Source organism: Neovison vison, chromosome 5 (assembly GCF_020171115.1).
Source record: "Neovison vison isolate M4711 chromosome 5, ASM_NN_V1, whole genome shotgun sequence".
Taxonomy (NCBI): domain Eukaryota; kingdom Metazoa; phylum Chordata; class Mammalia; order Carnivora; family Mustelidae; genus Neogale; species Neogale vison.
In genome coordinates, this window is record NC_058095.1 from 107036119 (window position 1) to 107053120 (window position 17002).

The 17002-nt window shown below is 36.9% G+C and overlaps 2 protein-coding genes across 12 annotated transcripts in view; one reads left to right on the top strand and one right to left on the bottom strand.

The window, feature by feature from the left end:
* LOC122907076 (histone-lysine N-methyltransferase SETDB2-like) overlaps window positions 1-8857 on the bottom strand; it is a 95067-nt gene extending 86210 nt beyond the window's left edge. The window contains exons 1-4 of one of the 7 annotated variants that reach the window (XM_044249695.1): window positions 8564-8857; window positions 7569-7777; window positions 5989-6084; window positions 2340-2712 (exon numbers count right to left, since the gene is read on the bottom strand). In XM_044249695.1, the coding sequence (XP_044105630.1) occupies window positions 2340-2355 (16 nt within the window). In that variant the 5' untranslated portion in view covers window positions 2356-2712; window positions 5989-6084; window positions 7569-7777; window positions 8564-8857. The other 6 variants (XM_044249694.1, XM_044249693.1, XM_044249696.1 and 3 more) reach the window with 6 other exon arrangements.
* CAB39L (calcium binding protein 39 like) overlaps window positions 8365-17002 on the top strand; it is a 121468-nt gene continuing 112830 nt past the window's right edge. For 2 of the 5 annotated variants that reach the window (XM_044249705.1, XM_044249707.1), the window contains exon 1: window positions 8375-8412. The gene's annotated coding sequence lies outside the window, so the exon portion shown is untranslated. Of the gene's footprint in view, window positions 8413-17002 lie in introns of all 5 variants that reach the window. The other 3 variants (XM_044249701.1, XM_044249708.1, XM_044249703.1) reach the window with 3 other exon arrangements.

A 17002-nucleotide genomic window follows, 5' to 3' on the forward strand; every position in this document is an offset into this window, starting at 1 on the left:
GATGGTGGGAGCCATGTTTCTCACTGTTGGGAGAGATGTGGTAATGGATTAGAGTTGAGAACATCAGAATAAATTCATGTTTGGCTTAATATAGATACAGATGGCTACATATAGAGATATTTATATGCATATATACAAACTTAGCATACACATATATTCCTTGCTCTGTCAGCTGAAAGGGCCTATAAGCAAAGACAGCCCACTAACAACTATGGCCAGATATTGATTTCTGACACTATCTTCCATTAAAAGGAACCAGGGCTCATTCAAGAAATGAGTGACTCTAGGACTGGGGCAGGAAATATACAAGATAAACCTGTAGCATCTTACATTACCAGAAAATAAGGAAGTGCTAAAAAACCAAAACAAAACAAAAACTCACCTACATAGATACAGATATGTCAAAGGGACACAGACCGAATTGAAAGAGTTCCCAAAAGCCAATCCTGGGACAGTTTGATTAACAAAACAAAACAGTACTGGATAGGGTAAAATAAGTACCCATGTCTTCATACTGAAATAAACAAATGGTTAACTATATACACAAATGGGAGAAAGGAGATTAATCTCCCTTGCAGAAGAATTCTGAATAGTTAATGTAAATATTCCATTCTCAGAGAGGGGGAGCATAAACCCACTCCTTGAATATGAGTTGCATATAGGGAGGAAAAAAAGGTAATTTACAGTGTAGAAACCACATAATACTATGTCAGCCAGATGATCCAGCTCAACATCAGTAAGAGAGAAATCATGTACCTTTGATATAATGTTGTAAAAATGGCACTGTACCCCATGATCTTCTTCCCCAAAACCCAAAACCCTGACTGAATCATGAAAAAAAAAAAATCAATCAATAATTCCAATAGAAGAACATCCTACAAAATACTTGGGATACAACATACTACAAAATAAAACCCAAGTCTAAGAAACTGTTCCAACCAAGAGGACCCTATGGAGACATGACAAATACATATAATGTGGGATCCTGGAACAAAAAAAGACATCAAGTAAGACCTACAGAAATATGAAAAAACTATGGACTTTAGTTAATAATAATGGCTAATTTTAACAAATGTACAAGCCAAATATAAGATGTTAATCATAAGCAAAACTGGATGTATAAGATCGGGAACTTGTACTATCCTCTCAATTTTTCTTTAAAAAGTAAATCTAAAAGTTTTCTAAAAAATAAAGTGTATTTTTCAAATCAAAACCACAATGAGATATCACCTCACACCAGTCAGAATGGCTAAAATCAACAAGTCAGGAAATGACATATGCTGGCGAGGATGCGGAGAAAGGGGAACCCTCCTACACTGTTGGTGGGAATGCAAGCTGGTGCAACCACTCTGGAAAACAGCATGGAGGTTCCTCAAAATGTTGAAAATAGAACTGCCCTATGACCCAGCAATTGCACTACTGGGAATTTACCCTAAAGATACAAACGTAGTGATCCAAAGGGGCACGTGCACCCGAATGTTTATAGCAGCAATGTCCACAATAGCCAAACTATGGAAAGAACCTAGATGTCCATCAACAGATGAATGGATCAAGAAGATGTGGTATATATACACAATGGAATACTATGCAGCCATCAAAAGAAACGAAATCTTGCCATTTGCGACAACATGGATGGAACTAGAGCGTATCATGCTTAGCGAAATAAGTCAAGCGGAGAAAGACAACTCTCATATGATCTCCCTGATATGAGGAAGTGGTGATGCAACATGAGGGATTAAGTGGGTAGGAGAAGAATCCATGAAACAAGATGGGATAGGGAGGGAGACAAACCATAAGTGACTCTTAATCTCACGAAACAAACTGTGGGTTGCTGGGGGGAGGGGGGTTGGGAGAAGTGGGGTAGGGTTATGGACACTGGGGAGGGTATGTGCTTTTGGGTAAATTGGAAGGGGAGATGAACCATGAGAGACTATGGACTCTGAAAAACAATCTGAGGGGTTTGAAGTGGCGGGGGGGGTGGGAGGTTGGGGTACCAGGTGGTGGGTATTATAGAGGGCACATCTTGCATGGAGCACTGGGTGTGGTGAAAAAATAATGAATACTGTTTTTCTGAAAATAAATAAATTGGAAAAAGAAAAAAAATAAAAAAAATAAAGTGTATTTTTAAAAACGTGTATTAAAGAAATGACTTAGTTTTACAGACACAATTAATTATACAGACTGTCAAAATTGCTGGCTACATGAAAATATATATCCTAAATTCCTTCAAATGTAGAAAAGTCATTTGCAGTGAAAAACCTTGAAAATCATACTGCAGCTTCATTACGTAGTCTATACACTTTTAAAATATAATATTTAACAATGATTTCCAAACCTACCATTTTTTTCTCCCATCTTTTGGCGTCGTTCATAAACATAAAACTCTTCAAAATTAACTTTATCAAAGGATTGAATCACTTTGATTGAAGAATATAACTGGAATCCAACTGGAATCCAACTATGGTCTCTATGAAATTTGCAGTCCTTAGAGAAAATACATCATTATGCCACTCCAAACCTAATGTTCTTGCATGCCTGAATTTTCAAATAGTAACTGTAGTTGAAGAAACTTTTAGAAGTAACCACTAGTCCAACCTGATGACGAGTCCATGCAACTTCATCGAGTAGTTACAGTCATATCATATCACTGATAATCTATTTTTAAAAATAAAAACCAACTCCATCTTTTGGTCCATGGATGCATGAGACATTCTGTAAAGAAAATAATAAAGATTGGCACATATATGCAAATAATAAAACATATAAGAAAAAAAGACTGTTCTAACAATAGCTCTTTTAAAATAGTATAAACTATTACAGAAACAAGAATAAATATTAAATGGAAAAATATGTAAAATATCAAAATTAGGAAATTACAGAGAAATTAAGAATCACCCATATTTAAAATATTGTTAATTCACATAAACTATCCCCATTTTATAAATATTTTTAAAGTTTTCTTATTTCTTATAAATACTTGATAAAAACTTTAAAATGGGGATAGTAACACTAACTACCTCAAATGAATGAAGAAAAGGCAATAATGACCAAGAATTTCTCAAAACTGAAAAACACATAAGCCAACTAAGGATTCACTGGGTACCAAGCAAGATAAAATACAACTGTAGAATATCCAAAACAAAGAGATAGTCTTAGAAGTTTCCAGAAAATCTAGACTATCTAAAAGACACTCTTATCAGACTGGTAATCAGACTTCTTATGAGAAATGCCAGATGTAGTAAGTTTTTTTTTTAAATTTTTAATTTTTTATAAACATATATTTTTATCCCCAGGGGTACAGGTCTGTGAATCGCCAGGTTTACACACTTCATAGCACTCACCAAAGCACATACCCTGCCCAATGTCCATAATCCCACCCCGCTTCTCCCAACCCCCCTCCCCCCAGCAACCCTCAGTTTGTTTTGTGAGATTAAAAGTCACCTATGGTTTGTCTCCCTCCCAATCCCAGATGTAGTAAGTTAAGGCAAAGTAAGTCAGACCCCAGAATGCCTTCCAGCCAAGCTATCTTTGAAAAGTGAAGGTTAAAAAAAAGAGAATTTTAGACACATTCAAAAAGCCATTTAGGGACTCTCTGAAAGAAATAAAGTAGTACCCAAACTTCATGAAAAAAACCTAACATACATGGAAGTTCTGAGGTATAAGAAGCAATAATGAGCAAATGGCTAAAACACATTAATGCTAAAGACAGATTAAAAATGGGTTTTAGGGGTGGGAGGTTGGGGTACCAGGTGGTGGGTATTATAGAGGGCATGGCTTGCATGGAGCACTGGGTGTGGTGAAAAAATAATGAATACTGTTTTTCTGAAAATAAATAAATTGGAAAAAAAATGGGTTTTAATACCAAATGAAACAAAATGATAGAATCATGGAAAATTATGTTCTTTTATAGAATGGGGACAGAAGGGGATTACTGCAAGATTAAAGAAAGTAAAGTAGAAGCACTGTCAAGTCCTTCATATGGAGGATATCAATACTAATCAAATTTAGATCTTGTTAGGAAACATAAATTTAAGAACTATGTTGAAAATGCACTGGTAATGTATTTTTAAAAAAAACATGTAGAACAAAGAAAATTTGGGGCCAACCTCAATTAAAAAAAGGAATGGAAAAATAAGATATAAAAGATACAAAGAGGGACACCTGGGTGCTCAGTGGGTTAAGTCTCTGCTTTCAGCTCGGGTCATGATCTCAGGGTCCTGGGATCCAGCCCCAAATCAGGCTCTCTGCTCAGCAGGGAGCTTGCTTCCCTCCCTCTCTCTCTCTGCCTGCCTCTCTGCCTACATGTGGTCCCTCTCTCTGTCAAATAAATAAATAAATAAAATCTTTCTAAAAATAAATGAAAAAATAAAAGATACAAAGAAAAGCATGGTAAATAAGATAAGAAAAAAACCAAACTGTTAATAAACACAAAAAAGGTGATGTGTCAATCTAACTTATTAAAGTTAGATTGGATTGCAAGCAAAACCTAGCTATATTTTAAAATAAGAGACCTACTTAAATCACACAAAATGTCAACAAAAGGTTGAAATAACAGTATGTGAAAAAAGACATACCAGCAAATATAAGAAATGTTCATATCAAATAGAATTTAATATGAAAACTAATAAAAGAGACAGAGAAATATTTTACAATGATAGAACAATTCACATCAATAACTAATTGAAATTTCTGACTTAATATCAAATAGGCTCAAGAAGTAGAAATCCCAATTAGAGGCAAAAGTATATATAAAAAAAAAAAAGTTTAAACAAGATCTTAGGAAAGCTACATGCCACATATCCCCACCTCACTCCTATTATAACAGTTTTATAGATGAATTCTACAAAACTTTCAAGGAACAGATAAATTCTACCATACATGAACTGTTCCAGGTCAGGAAAAATAATGAGAGCCACTCAACATTTTTTTTTAGATTAGTGTAACCATGACATGTAAGAGAAGAAACTCCAGGCCAAAGGCACAGAGATGAGGACACTTGCCACCACTGCTCTTATTCAGTATTATACTGGAAGTCTTAAGAGAAATGCAGTAAAATAAAAGAAACATCTAAAGACTTAAAAAAAAAAAAGCAGTATCTATCTGTAGAATAAACAAAAACATGATAAAGTTAAAAGCCAAGCAAAGAGCTAAGAGAAATAGAGCTTGTGAACTTTGGATTAGGGGGATGGTGCAGCAGGCTCATCACTCGGTGCAGAGTCAGAAGTGGGGCTCAATCTCATGACCCTGAGATTATGACCTGAGCTGAAATCAAGAGTCATATGCTTAACTGACTGAGCTACCCAGGCACCCTGACACTGAAAAAATTTTTAAAAATTATACAGGATATGCAGTATCCAGTGTACATAAAACTTTAAACCCTTAAGAAAAAGATGATCCAACAGAAAAATCGGTAATTTTAAAAAGAAATTATAGAAATTTTCATAAATTATAAATTAATAAACATATGACTAGATACTGCATCCCTACTAGTAATCAGAGAATGAAAAATTTTTTTAAAAATGACAAATGATTTGATCTATCAGATGGACAAAAAGCAGCCAATATCTTGTGTTGGTCTACAGTGTAGGAAAACTGAAGTCTCAAAATTATTTTGGGGATGTTTAAATTAGTGTAGTATTTTGGAGGCAAATTCGGCAAGACCAATTAAAATTACAAATGTTCGTAACTTTGGGGCACCTGGGTGGCTCAGTCAGTTAGTTAAGGAAACTGACTCTTGATTTCAGCTCAGGTCATGATCTTAAGGTTGTGAGTTCAAGCCCCTTGTCAGGCTCCCTGCTCAACAGGGTGTCCACTTGAGAGTCTCTTTCTCCCTCTCCCTCTCCCACTAGTACTCTCTCTATCTCAAGAGAAATGAGTAAATCTTAAAAAAAAAAAAAAAATAGTGTTCGTAACTTAAAACCAAGCAATCCCATTTTTAGGCATATATATATATCCTTGAGAAAAACACATGCACAAGAAAATACATACCAGAATTTACCTGCAGCATTGTCTATAAGTTGAAAAACTGGGAACAACCAATGTCCATCAAAAAGAGAATGGCAAATAAAATGTGCTATATAGTACCTATCAAACAAGATAGAATTTAAATATAAAAACCAATAAAAGAGACAAAAATAAATATTTTACATTAACAATTCAGCCATACACTGGAACACTATCCAGTAGGTATAAAAAATGAGCCATAAATACATAATAAGCTATAACAGGTATACACTTCAAAACACTATCAAATGAATAAAGTTAGAACATGATATAGTATGATAGTATCAACATTTTTTAAAGTTACAAATGCATATACGAACCCACTGAGAATATAGAAGCATAAAAAAAGACTTAAAGGTTTTGCACCAAACTCTTTAACAGGGGGCTGGGGAAGCAAGGGGTAATTCAGGGGTTGTGGACTGTGCTACCTGTAAGGATCTAATTTTGTAAAAAGAGAATGTAATAGTGCACTTAATTTAAAATTTAAGTATGTAATTTTCAAAAAAGGATTGTCCATTTTAAAGGCTTTTGAAGCACACTGCCAAACTCCTTTCTAGAATGGTTCTACCAATTTCACCTACAGCACACATGCATACTAATAGGTTTTTTAAGATTTTATTTATTTACTTGACAGAGAGATCACAAGTAGGCAGAGAGGCAGGCAGAGAGAGGGGGAAGCAGGCTCCCCGCTGAGCAGAGAGCCCGATGCGATGCGGGGCTCGATCCCAGGACTCTGGGATCATGACCTGAGCGGAAGGCAGAGGCTTTAACCCACTGAGCCACCCAGGCTCCCCTACTAATAGCTTTTTGAAGAAAAATCTCACCAATGTTGTTCATATCTTCTGAAATTTTAAAAATAACAGTAAAACGTGTACTGACGAAAATTTGCAAAATATAGTAAAGCAAAAAGAAAAGGGGCTAAATCACTCATCACCTCATCATCCAGAGACACCTGGTTTAGTATTTTGGAGTGAAACAGGGGTTTTTTAATTTGGTCATATTTTCCCCCTTCTCACTTTTTCATTTTGGAGAAAAGAGGAGGGTTTGTTTCACCTCAATTTCTGGTTGCTTTGTTTTAAAGAACAGGCTTTTTATGAAACTGAACATTTCTTCTCTATTTCTCATGTTCTAACTACGATGAGAGTAATGAACATTTATTGAGTATAAACCATGTGTCAGGCACACTTCTAAGTACTTCACTTCCTCTTACTGAACTGCATAACAATCATGAGAAAATTAGCATGTCTGTTTTTTCTAAAGAGGAAGCCAAGGCGTGTCACACTGTAAGGGCAATGACAAAAAATAAGGAACCAGGCAGGATGATTTCAGAGTCCGTTTTTTGGTTATTCCACTCAACCTTTTCGAAGTTCCCCTTCTGTTTCCGTCATGCAGAACTCATTGCAGGTTTCCACATGTTGAAATGCTCAGTTCATTACACACTGTTCCTTATTCTAATTACTTATGGGGTTGTGGTTAATCAGAGTCAGGTGCCTTTCGGGTCTAATCTCAATTCCGTGATCTTGGACAAATGATTCTACTTATCTAGGACTCGTGTCAAGTCTTACCTGTGAAATGGGTCAGTGGTTAAACCTTCCAGTTCTGCTTCTGGATTTTACACTGCAGTCCATTTCCTGCAGCCCCTTTTACAGCCTCAGGTTCCCAGCTGCTTAGGAATCACCTCACATTAAGGTATGCACCCGGAGACAGAAAATGAAACGGGGGTTGAGAACTCAGAACGCCCACGGTCCCTGCTACAGCCTGGGACTGCAGGTGGCTAAAAGGAAAAGGGAGGTTGCAAGGGCTGGGGTCCACGCAGCCCAGGGCTCCGCCGCGTTCCCAGCTCCTGGGCCGAAGGAGCTGTCAGCGGGCCACCCAAGGCCGTGCCTCAGCTCCACTAACCACTGCTTTTTCCACGCCGCCCGCCACACCTGAGGGCTGCGCCAGGCCCGTTCCGTTGGTTAAGTCTGGGTTTCCCCGCGGGTCAGGTTCCTTTCCGACTCTACGCCACCGAGACCCCAAGGTCCCAGATGCCCCCCAGGCCAGGAAGTACTTCACCATTTACCAAACCTCACCTCAGCAACAACAGTCCCGCCTCGCCTCAGGCGGGGAAGAAGGGCCGCCCAATCCCCAACGCTCAGGCCTACCTAACGCTAATCCTAAATGGGAGGAGCCGGACACCCAGAGCTCCCACTACTTGGCCGAGAGCCCATTGGTTGGACACCCGACTGGGTCCACGCCTCAAGAGGCTCTGCGCGCGTATCCCCGGCAGCGCGGCGGCGCCCAATTGCGCCGCCTTCCGATTGGCTGTCAGAGCTCTCGGCTTGTCTCGCGCTCTTTGGCGGGGCCAATGGGGATACTCGCAGTCGAGAGGCCGGCATTGCAGGAGTGGTGGCGCAGCTGTTTCCTCTGGTAGGTGTTCCGCTGCCATCTTGTGTGTGGCTAGGACTGGGCTTCTCGGCGGTTGAAAGCGTACTTAGTGGCTCCAAGTGTGGAGGGGTCCTGAGAGAGCATGGAGGAGAAGGGGGATCTGAGGGCAGACACCTGGTGCCTTCTCACTTACCTGAAAGGAAGAGGTCTTCTTGGCGTGAATCAGCCCTGTCTCGAGAGAGTGATGATGAATGGTGGTGGTGGGGATCCCAGGCTTTGGTTAGTTGGTCATTGCGGAGGGCTTGTTGGGGGCTCTGATGCCTTAACGCTGATTCCTTTGGTTCCAGAGAGTTACTCCCATAATCTTTGTGTCGGAAATTGACCATCACCCCTCCTAAAGAGGTTGTCTGATGGACTGCATCATTCAGAAAGGAACAAGGCTGGTCATTAATGGAAGGGGAGAGAGGGCGATGCCTCACCACTATCCTCAGGTTACAAAGAGACGTCTTCATTTTGTGTCGTTTGCGAGGGAGTGACTGCTCAAGTGTTGGCTCTTCTCGGCAGTTAACCCTCTAAGGTCATCCTTTGATAATTTGGGGCATCTGGTTCTGCGTTTGGGCAGGTTTATTAATACGCAGCGAGCATTCCTGCAGTGGTTTTTTAAAAATCTACTAAGTGGTGGTCTTTTTAGAAACTGTTAAGTGAAGGAAGACTTTTGGCAAATCTTTGTTTCTCTGGTTAGGATCTGTTGGAAGATTTCGGAATTTTCTAGGTCTGCCTTGACTTGCTCTGTTGCTTCGTCAGGGGCAAGGGGAGGCGTGTGTAAGGGAAGGTATTTTCTGAGCTATTTTTGAGGTAGGAGAAAGAAAGGAATTACTTCCTTTTCCTCCCTTTCGGTTTTTGTTTTGAATCGAAGTAGACTGCACACATTCTTTCTTCTGGGAGGAAAAATGATCGGATATGAAAACCTAGCTGATAAAAAAACTAGTATTTTGTGGTTAGCTGTTTTGACACGCATTCGACGAAAACAAAAATACTTAAGTTTTCAGTTGGTTACCCAATGGTGGCTCAGCCTAGTCAAGAGTACCATGTGTTTTGTGGCAGGAATATCAAAGAAACAGCAGTAATTGAATGATTAAAATTATTTTTCTTTTAAAAATTTACTTCTTAAATCACGAGTTTTGTAAGGCCTAAGTTGCAAGAGTTCAAGTGTCAGTAATTTAGTTGATGGTAAGGTGCATGTGGCTATCATAAAGTAAGAGATCAGTGGCTATAAGAGCAGCTCAGTAAACGTTCGCTGAAACTTTTGCATAGCGTTCTCATGTAATAATGCCTGGCATGTGTTCAGAAGTATAATTGTTGAATGAATAAATAAAACAATATGATAATTGGAAAGTGTGGATATACGTTTCTTTTTTGCCCAACTGAAAACGAATTTAACGTGCTTTCTAGAAAACTTGACTTTCATTTTCTTGAACTAAATTTATTGCTTCCAATTTATACATACAAGTAATATTATGGCTACGTTCATAATCCTTTTTTGTGTGGTGGTTTTATGAAATCGTAATACACTGAAATTTAGATAATCAAGGTGAGCCCTAAAGTAATAATGCTCTATTTGCCATTTTTTCTTGAAAGTTTCCATAAATGAGTATCAAACTTGTCAGTGCCTTAGCTCTCTTCTGTTTAACACTGCTTAAAGTCAAAATACTGCAACTTTAAGTTTATATTGCATAAATATGTTCTGTAATTTTAAGTAAGTAATTTTTAAATAATAAGTTAGGTAAGTATGATATTTTTCTTTGAAGAATACAAATCTCTGAATTTTATAATATATAAGCTGAAGATCCTTAGAGGTTTTTTAAAATATTACTTTCGTATGAACAGTGTTAAATGACTTTAAGTAAAAATGATTTAACTTATATTGGTGTGGTAAGGATTATTTTTCATTGCAGTCTCTTAATGTATACAAGTTTAGATTTTTTCCCCATTATCAATTGATGCATGCTGTTTAATTAGAAAACATTTGATAACACCTTTGAAATGAATTTTTGTGGCTGAATATAGATTAAAATCTACTTACCTTCATAAAAATCAATAAAAAATGGTCTCAACCTGTTTGCAGTTCTTGTATTTGGTATTTTAAAGATATAAATGATTTTATTAGTGAAGATTTTAGGGGATAAATTAAATAACGCAACTAAAAATGATTTAAAACCATGGAGGTGAAAATTACCATTGCAGTTTGTGGTGTTTCGTTAATCGATGAAATTGATTGCCTGAGTCATGAGAATGTCTCTTATCTACAGAAAATGCTTGTGAGGTAAACACGTGGGACATTCAGATTATTTCCCTTAAAGAGAAAATGTTTGAAGTATTATATATGTAGCTGTTTTTAAATGACAGAATTGAAACACTACAATTTTCCCCTTAATGATGACTTCTCCCTTTGTAATAATCTCATTTGCTCTTGCCACTTAAACTATAATTTTTGTGCAAATAAGTCCTGATTCTATGTCAAGTTATGCTCTTTTAAGCACTTAACACTCATTTCTCACAGCCTTTGGGACAGTTAGATCTACTCAATTTGTATGCAACTCTATTTAAGGTTCCTATCATGATTGATGGTATAGGTATCTTCTGAATGGCTCTGATTTAAAACTTCAAATTCTTACCTCTCCCTGTGACCTAACTGTATAATGTGTAGCTTCAACCTCCAAAATGGCTTTGCTTCTCATTTTTCTACAGTCATTGCTGCTGCCTAATTTAGGCCCCCTTTTCTTAATATTTTATGTATTATTGACAAATCCCCCACTTCTCAACTTGGAATTTGTACTAGTTAAGGTACAGGTTTGGCTACTGTGACAACCTAAAAAATAATTGTGCCCCCCCAATCTTTTTTTAGATTTATTTATTTTTAGAGCGAGAGAACACAAGCGGGAGGGTCAGAGGGAGAATAAGAAAAAATCCGAAGCAGAATCCATGCAGAGCGTGGAGCCAGATGCAGGGTTTGATCTCAAGACCCCAAGATCACGACCCAAGCTGAAACCAAGAGTTGGACTCTTAACCGACTGTGCCAACCAGGTGCTCCATGACCCCCGCCAATTTTTTAATAAAATAAAAAATGTCTAAACTAAGTAAAACTTTGAGCTGATCACGTAGCTTTGCTGCAAAAAGTTGTCAGAGGCCCCCCAAGCTCCTCCTAATTTGTTACTCTGCCACTTCATCATGCAGCTTCATGTTGTGGACCAAGATGGCTGCTTGACTTCCTGCCATTTTATGCCTCGTGCTTAAGTTAAAGGCTAAAACGTATCAAGGTAGGAAGCACAGAATCTTGGCAAGGGGTGGTAGGAGTAGGATCTTATTCTCTACCTTAATTTTTTTTTAATTATATTATCCCCCCAAATTAAGTAACAATTTCATTTCTGTGAGATTATTGTGAACTTTTGATGACTCTGCTAGGTTCCTACAGTTAGATTTTGGAGGAGTAGGGTGTGTAGCTTGTGACCCTCAAATGCTTCAATTGTGGCTTACATCATTTGCAGATCTAGGGACTACTTTGTACTTTCCTTTTCTCTTTCTAATGGTTCTCACTGCCCACAGTTATCTTTGAAAGTAATTGATACCTAGCTTACCTTCTCTTCGGAGTATAGATAGGTTTAATTTAATCACAACCTCTTCTTGCCATATACTCAGATTCTTCATTTAAGCATATCTTATATTACTTTGTTTCTCGCCGGCTGTGGCAAATAAAATAATTCCGTGGAAGGCAAGACTCCTTCCTGAGTCATGAACAAGTTTGCATGCAATTGGTATTGGACATATGTTTGCTCATTTGAAATATATTTCATATTACAAGTAGGATAAAGAATTGGATGGGGAGGCCAGTGGTGGGCCTAGCTTGCTTTACATGTAAAGCAGTATCTATACCTTTGGAGAATGTATTCATCTCTTAAAAATAAAAAAATAAGAACGTCAGTACCCTGACAGAATATGAGCAAAGGACATGAGCTCATGATCACAAAAGAACAAACACAAATGATTTACATGGAAAATATTTAACATGTAGTTAAAGAAATAAACATTTAAATAAGCAGTTTGTCAGAATGCATCAAGACAAAAATGTGCATAATCTCAGACCCTTCATAAGGAAACTTCTATGGCAATGGAGATGGAGTCAAAGCTTTATGATCACAGTATGATTTTTTACTTGGAAGTAATTGGAGATTAAAAAAAAATAACCAATTGTAGAAGAATGGTTTTTATAATTATTATACATCCATCGTGATAGATATATTTCAGCCTGTTAAAAAGGAATATTTCCAAAAGCTGTTTAGTGAATAGAGGCTATTTAATGACAATGGGAAAAAGATCACCATTTTGTGTTAAGTGAGAAAAAGTATTGAATAGCAATTGAGGAAATGAAATGAGATACTATTATGCAACTTCAGAATGCCCCCTCATCCTCCAAGGAAAAAAGGAAGGGAGGAAAGAAGAAAAAAATAGCAAGGACTGGCCAGGATGCAAAGCAACAGGATTCAAATCTTGCTGATGGGAATGCAAATACCACAACCATTTGGAAACAGTTTCACAGTTTTTTTATAAAATTAAGCATACCTTTTATATGTGACTTAGTAATCCCACTCCTCTGTTGACATTTACGCAAAGTAAGAGAGCTCCATTAGCTTCTCTTCCTTGCCAGCAATTGGCACCAGTAATTGTATTTGTTTGGTTTAGTTTTAGCCATTATATGGGATATGTAATGGCATCTCATTATGGTTTTAATTTGCATATCCCCAAAGACTATTACATGCTTTTCTCATGAAAAGTGAAATGAAACCTATAATCACTTCTCTGCAGATATTTATAGCAGCTGTATTTGTAATCACCAAGACCTGGAAACAACCCAGCTGTCTCTTAATTGGGGAATAGGTATAAAAACTGGGTTCCAGGGCGCCTGGGTGGCTCAGTGGGTTAAAGCCTCTGCCTTCGGCTCAGGTCATGAACCCAGGGTGATAGGATCGAGTCCCGCATCAGGTTTTCTGCTCAGCACGGAGCCTGCTTCCCCATCTCTCTCTCTCTGTCTGCCTCTCTGCCTACTTGTGATCTCTGTCATATAATAAATGAAATCTTAAAAAAAATAAAGTAAAAACTGGGATCCATGCAATGTAAAACAAAACAAATCTCTTCCTGGTAGGATAGCATAAATACCTGAGAAAATGACCTATGTTAGAACTACATACTAAGTTTTTGTAAGGAAAAAATAAAATAAAAATGAGCCATAAATTATATTATATAGAGAAAACACACCAGAAAATATATGACCATAAAGCTGATGAAAATGGTAATCTAAATATTTAAAAATAAGTGAAGAGAAATTAAGGAAAAGATGACACCCTTGAAAGAACCACACGAATCAGAAATAAAAGGAGCTCAGAAATAAGATGACTAGGCTGTATGGGGATGTGAAGTGAGAGCTGACAATTCAAGAAGGAGGAGAATGAAAAATATTTTTATTTTTATTTTTTTAAAAGATTTTATTTATTAATTTGACAGACAAGAGATCACAAGTAGGCAGAGAGGCAGGTGGGGCGGGGGAGCCACTGAACAGAGAGCCCGATGGGGGGCTCGATCCCAGGACCCTGGACCCCTGAAAAATATTCTTAAATAATGATTAAGTGAGAAAGAAAACAAGAGTGACCATACATCCCAGAAAGCAGTAAGTGAAACAGAGAATAGAAAGGAGAAAATTGAAAAAAAATCAAACATTTTAAAGAAGTAAAGAGAAAGTGACAAGATAGGCAAAGAGAGCTAAAGTGTATTTATAAGGAATTTCCCAAATGTAAACCAAAGCACGATGGTGCTGGTTACATAACATTTGCATGTACTTTATGCCGTTTGGTTGTATACTTGAATTTAAAATGGTTAAAATGGCAGATTTTATGGTTTGTTTTTTTTTTTTTTTAAATCTGGTGTGTACTTGAAGTACTGCACCTTTTTTTTTTTTTTTTTTAAAGATTTTATTTATTTATTTGACAGAGAGTACAAGTAGGCAGAGAGAGAGAGAGGAGGAAGCAGGCTCCCTGCAGAGCAGAGAGCCCGATGCGGGACTCGATCCCAGGACCCTGAGATCATGACCTGAGCCGAAGGCAGCGGCTTAACCCACTGAGCCACCCAGGCGCCCTTATGGTTTTTTTTTAAACCACAATAAAAAAATATAAACGTAGTAATGGCACAAAGAACTATTAGAATTGAAGAGCACTTAACACTAACAATGTTTATATATATTGAAAGGCATACTGTGAATCTGGGGAATTCAACCCAGAACAGCTAACACTTAAGATGTATTCTTGTAGAATTGTTAGATTTTAAAAATAAGGGGAAAAAATTTTTTTTCTTGCTTCCATGGAAACAATGTCCACTTGGAAAGAAAAATAAAATTGGATTTAAAAATTGGTTTTAGCAGCAACATTTTATGGCAGATAAGAACAAAATATTTTAAAAAAATATCCAAGGAAATAAATATTTCGTGTCTCACAAAACTATTTTTCAAGATGTCAGGACATCAGCAAACATTTAAAAACATAAAACAATGTTGTTCCTATGAATCCTTCCTAAGAATATTATAGAGAACAAATTTCAGACAACCAAGCAATGATTGGAGAAACTTCAACATCAAGTCAGGTGGTAAGCATTGACTATATTTTATGCAGGGCGAAGGCTTTAAAAGATGGGAATTATGGTGATAGACTGATAATATGAATAGTCTGACAATGTAGAAATAATGTAACCTACCAAAAAATGGGAGAGAAAGGGGAGAGTAAATAAAATAGTTTTTAAATAATTTTAAAATAATTGCCTATTGGAATTAGGTGTGAGGAAAATATAAACACAGGAAGTATATACATATATATATAAGTATATACTTATATATATATATACGCTTATATAAATTTATATATATATTCTTATATATACTTAAACATAAGTATATATACCTGCTTAGATGTATAAAACACTGATAAAAAAATACAGTGATCAAAACTATAGATGGTGGGGGAGAAGGAAGGGTAGAAGAAATTGATAATTTTGTTACTGCTAATAGCAGGGAACTAATAGTATCTTTAAAAAAGTGATGAGAATGATGAGTATAATATAAAGATATTACTACAGACTTAACCCCAAGAATAAAATACACAAAAGTTTCCTAAATACTAAAATATGTTCTTTAAAAAGAGCAAACAGACCACACAGTTTCTGTATGTGTTTGTGTGTAAAGAACACAAAATGTGTAAAACATGAAAAGTTACCAATAACACCCTAAATATCAGATGTATTAGTAAATATATGGGCTCAACTTAAAGAAAAAGATTTTCAGTTGCTGTATACAAAAGGTAGAGCTATAAAAATTAATAATAAAAGGAATTAATGAACAATTTAAAATAAGGGAAATCAAAATATATCAGATAAATGCAAATTTTAAAACAGATTTATCATTTCGATATCAGACAAGGCAGCATTTAGTTCAAGAAGCATTAAAATAAAGGATATTTTATAAGCAAAGAGCTGTATTCAGAATGTCTATTTACTAAACAACACCTTAACAGCTTTCATGAAGTAAAAACTACAAGGGATGTGAGGAGAAATAGAAACTGGCTAACGGAGGACTTTAACACACCTCTCTCAAAATAAGTACCATTAAGTATATTGTAAGGTAGATCCAGATTTATATAAAAAAGTTTGAGTCCAGTAATAGAGAATACATCTTTCTAATTGCACAGGGGATAGTTTAAAAAATCTGTTCTAGGGGTGCCTGGGTGGCTCAATGGGTTAAGCCTTTGCCTTCGGCTCAGGTCATGATCTCAGGGTCCTGGGTTCAAGCCCCGAATCAGGCTCTCTGCTCAGCAGGGAGCTTTCTATCCCCTTTCTCTCTGCCTGCCTCTCTGCCTACTAGTGATTTTTCTCTCTGTCAAATAAATAAAATCTTTAAAAATAAATAAATAATAAAAAATCCGCTCTAGGGGCACCCGGGTGCCTCAGTGGGTTAAAGCCTCCGCCTTCAGCTCAGGTCATGATCTCAGGGTCCTGGGATCAAGCCCCACATCGGGCTTTCTGCTCAGCGGGGAGCCTGCTTCTCCCTTTCTCTGCCTGCATCTGTCTGCTTGTGATCTCTCTCTCTCTCAAATAAATTAATATTTTTTTAATCTGTTCTATATTAGACCATAAAGAACACTTCAGTTCCAAAAAATTAAAAGTCAAATTTTTGATCCCATGCAGTAAAGCTAAAATAATTTTAAAAATAAAAGATAACTAAAAAACCTGACTTTTGGCGTCCATAGGACTATGGTAACTGTCTAAATGCAGATCTTACCATACAGTCTTTGAAAAAAACCATACAGATCCATAAAGAGAGTAAATTAAACCACCACCATCCTTGCCTAACTAATATAATTGCAAATTATGGGTATGAGAGAAGTAAACACTGAAATGCATAGAGTGAGCTCTGAAACCCGTACAAAAGTGGCAAGTAAGGTTGAGACTTAAAACAGGAGAGGGTAGCGGGACATAGAGTCAGTAGAATGCAAATAAAGTAACTCCAGAAAGTGAAAGCCCCACCCTAAGGAGGAAGATA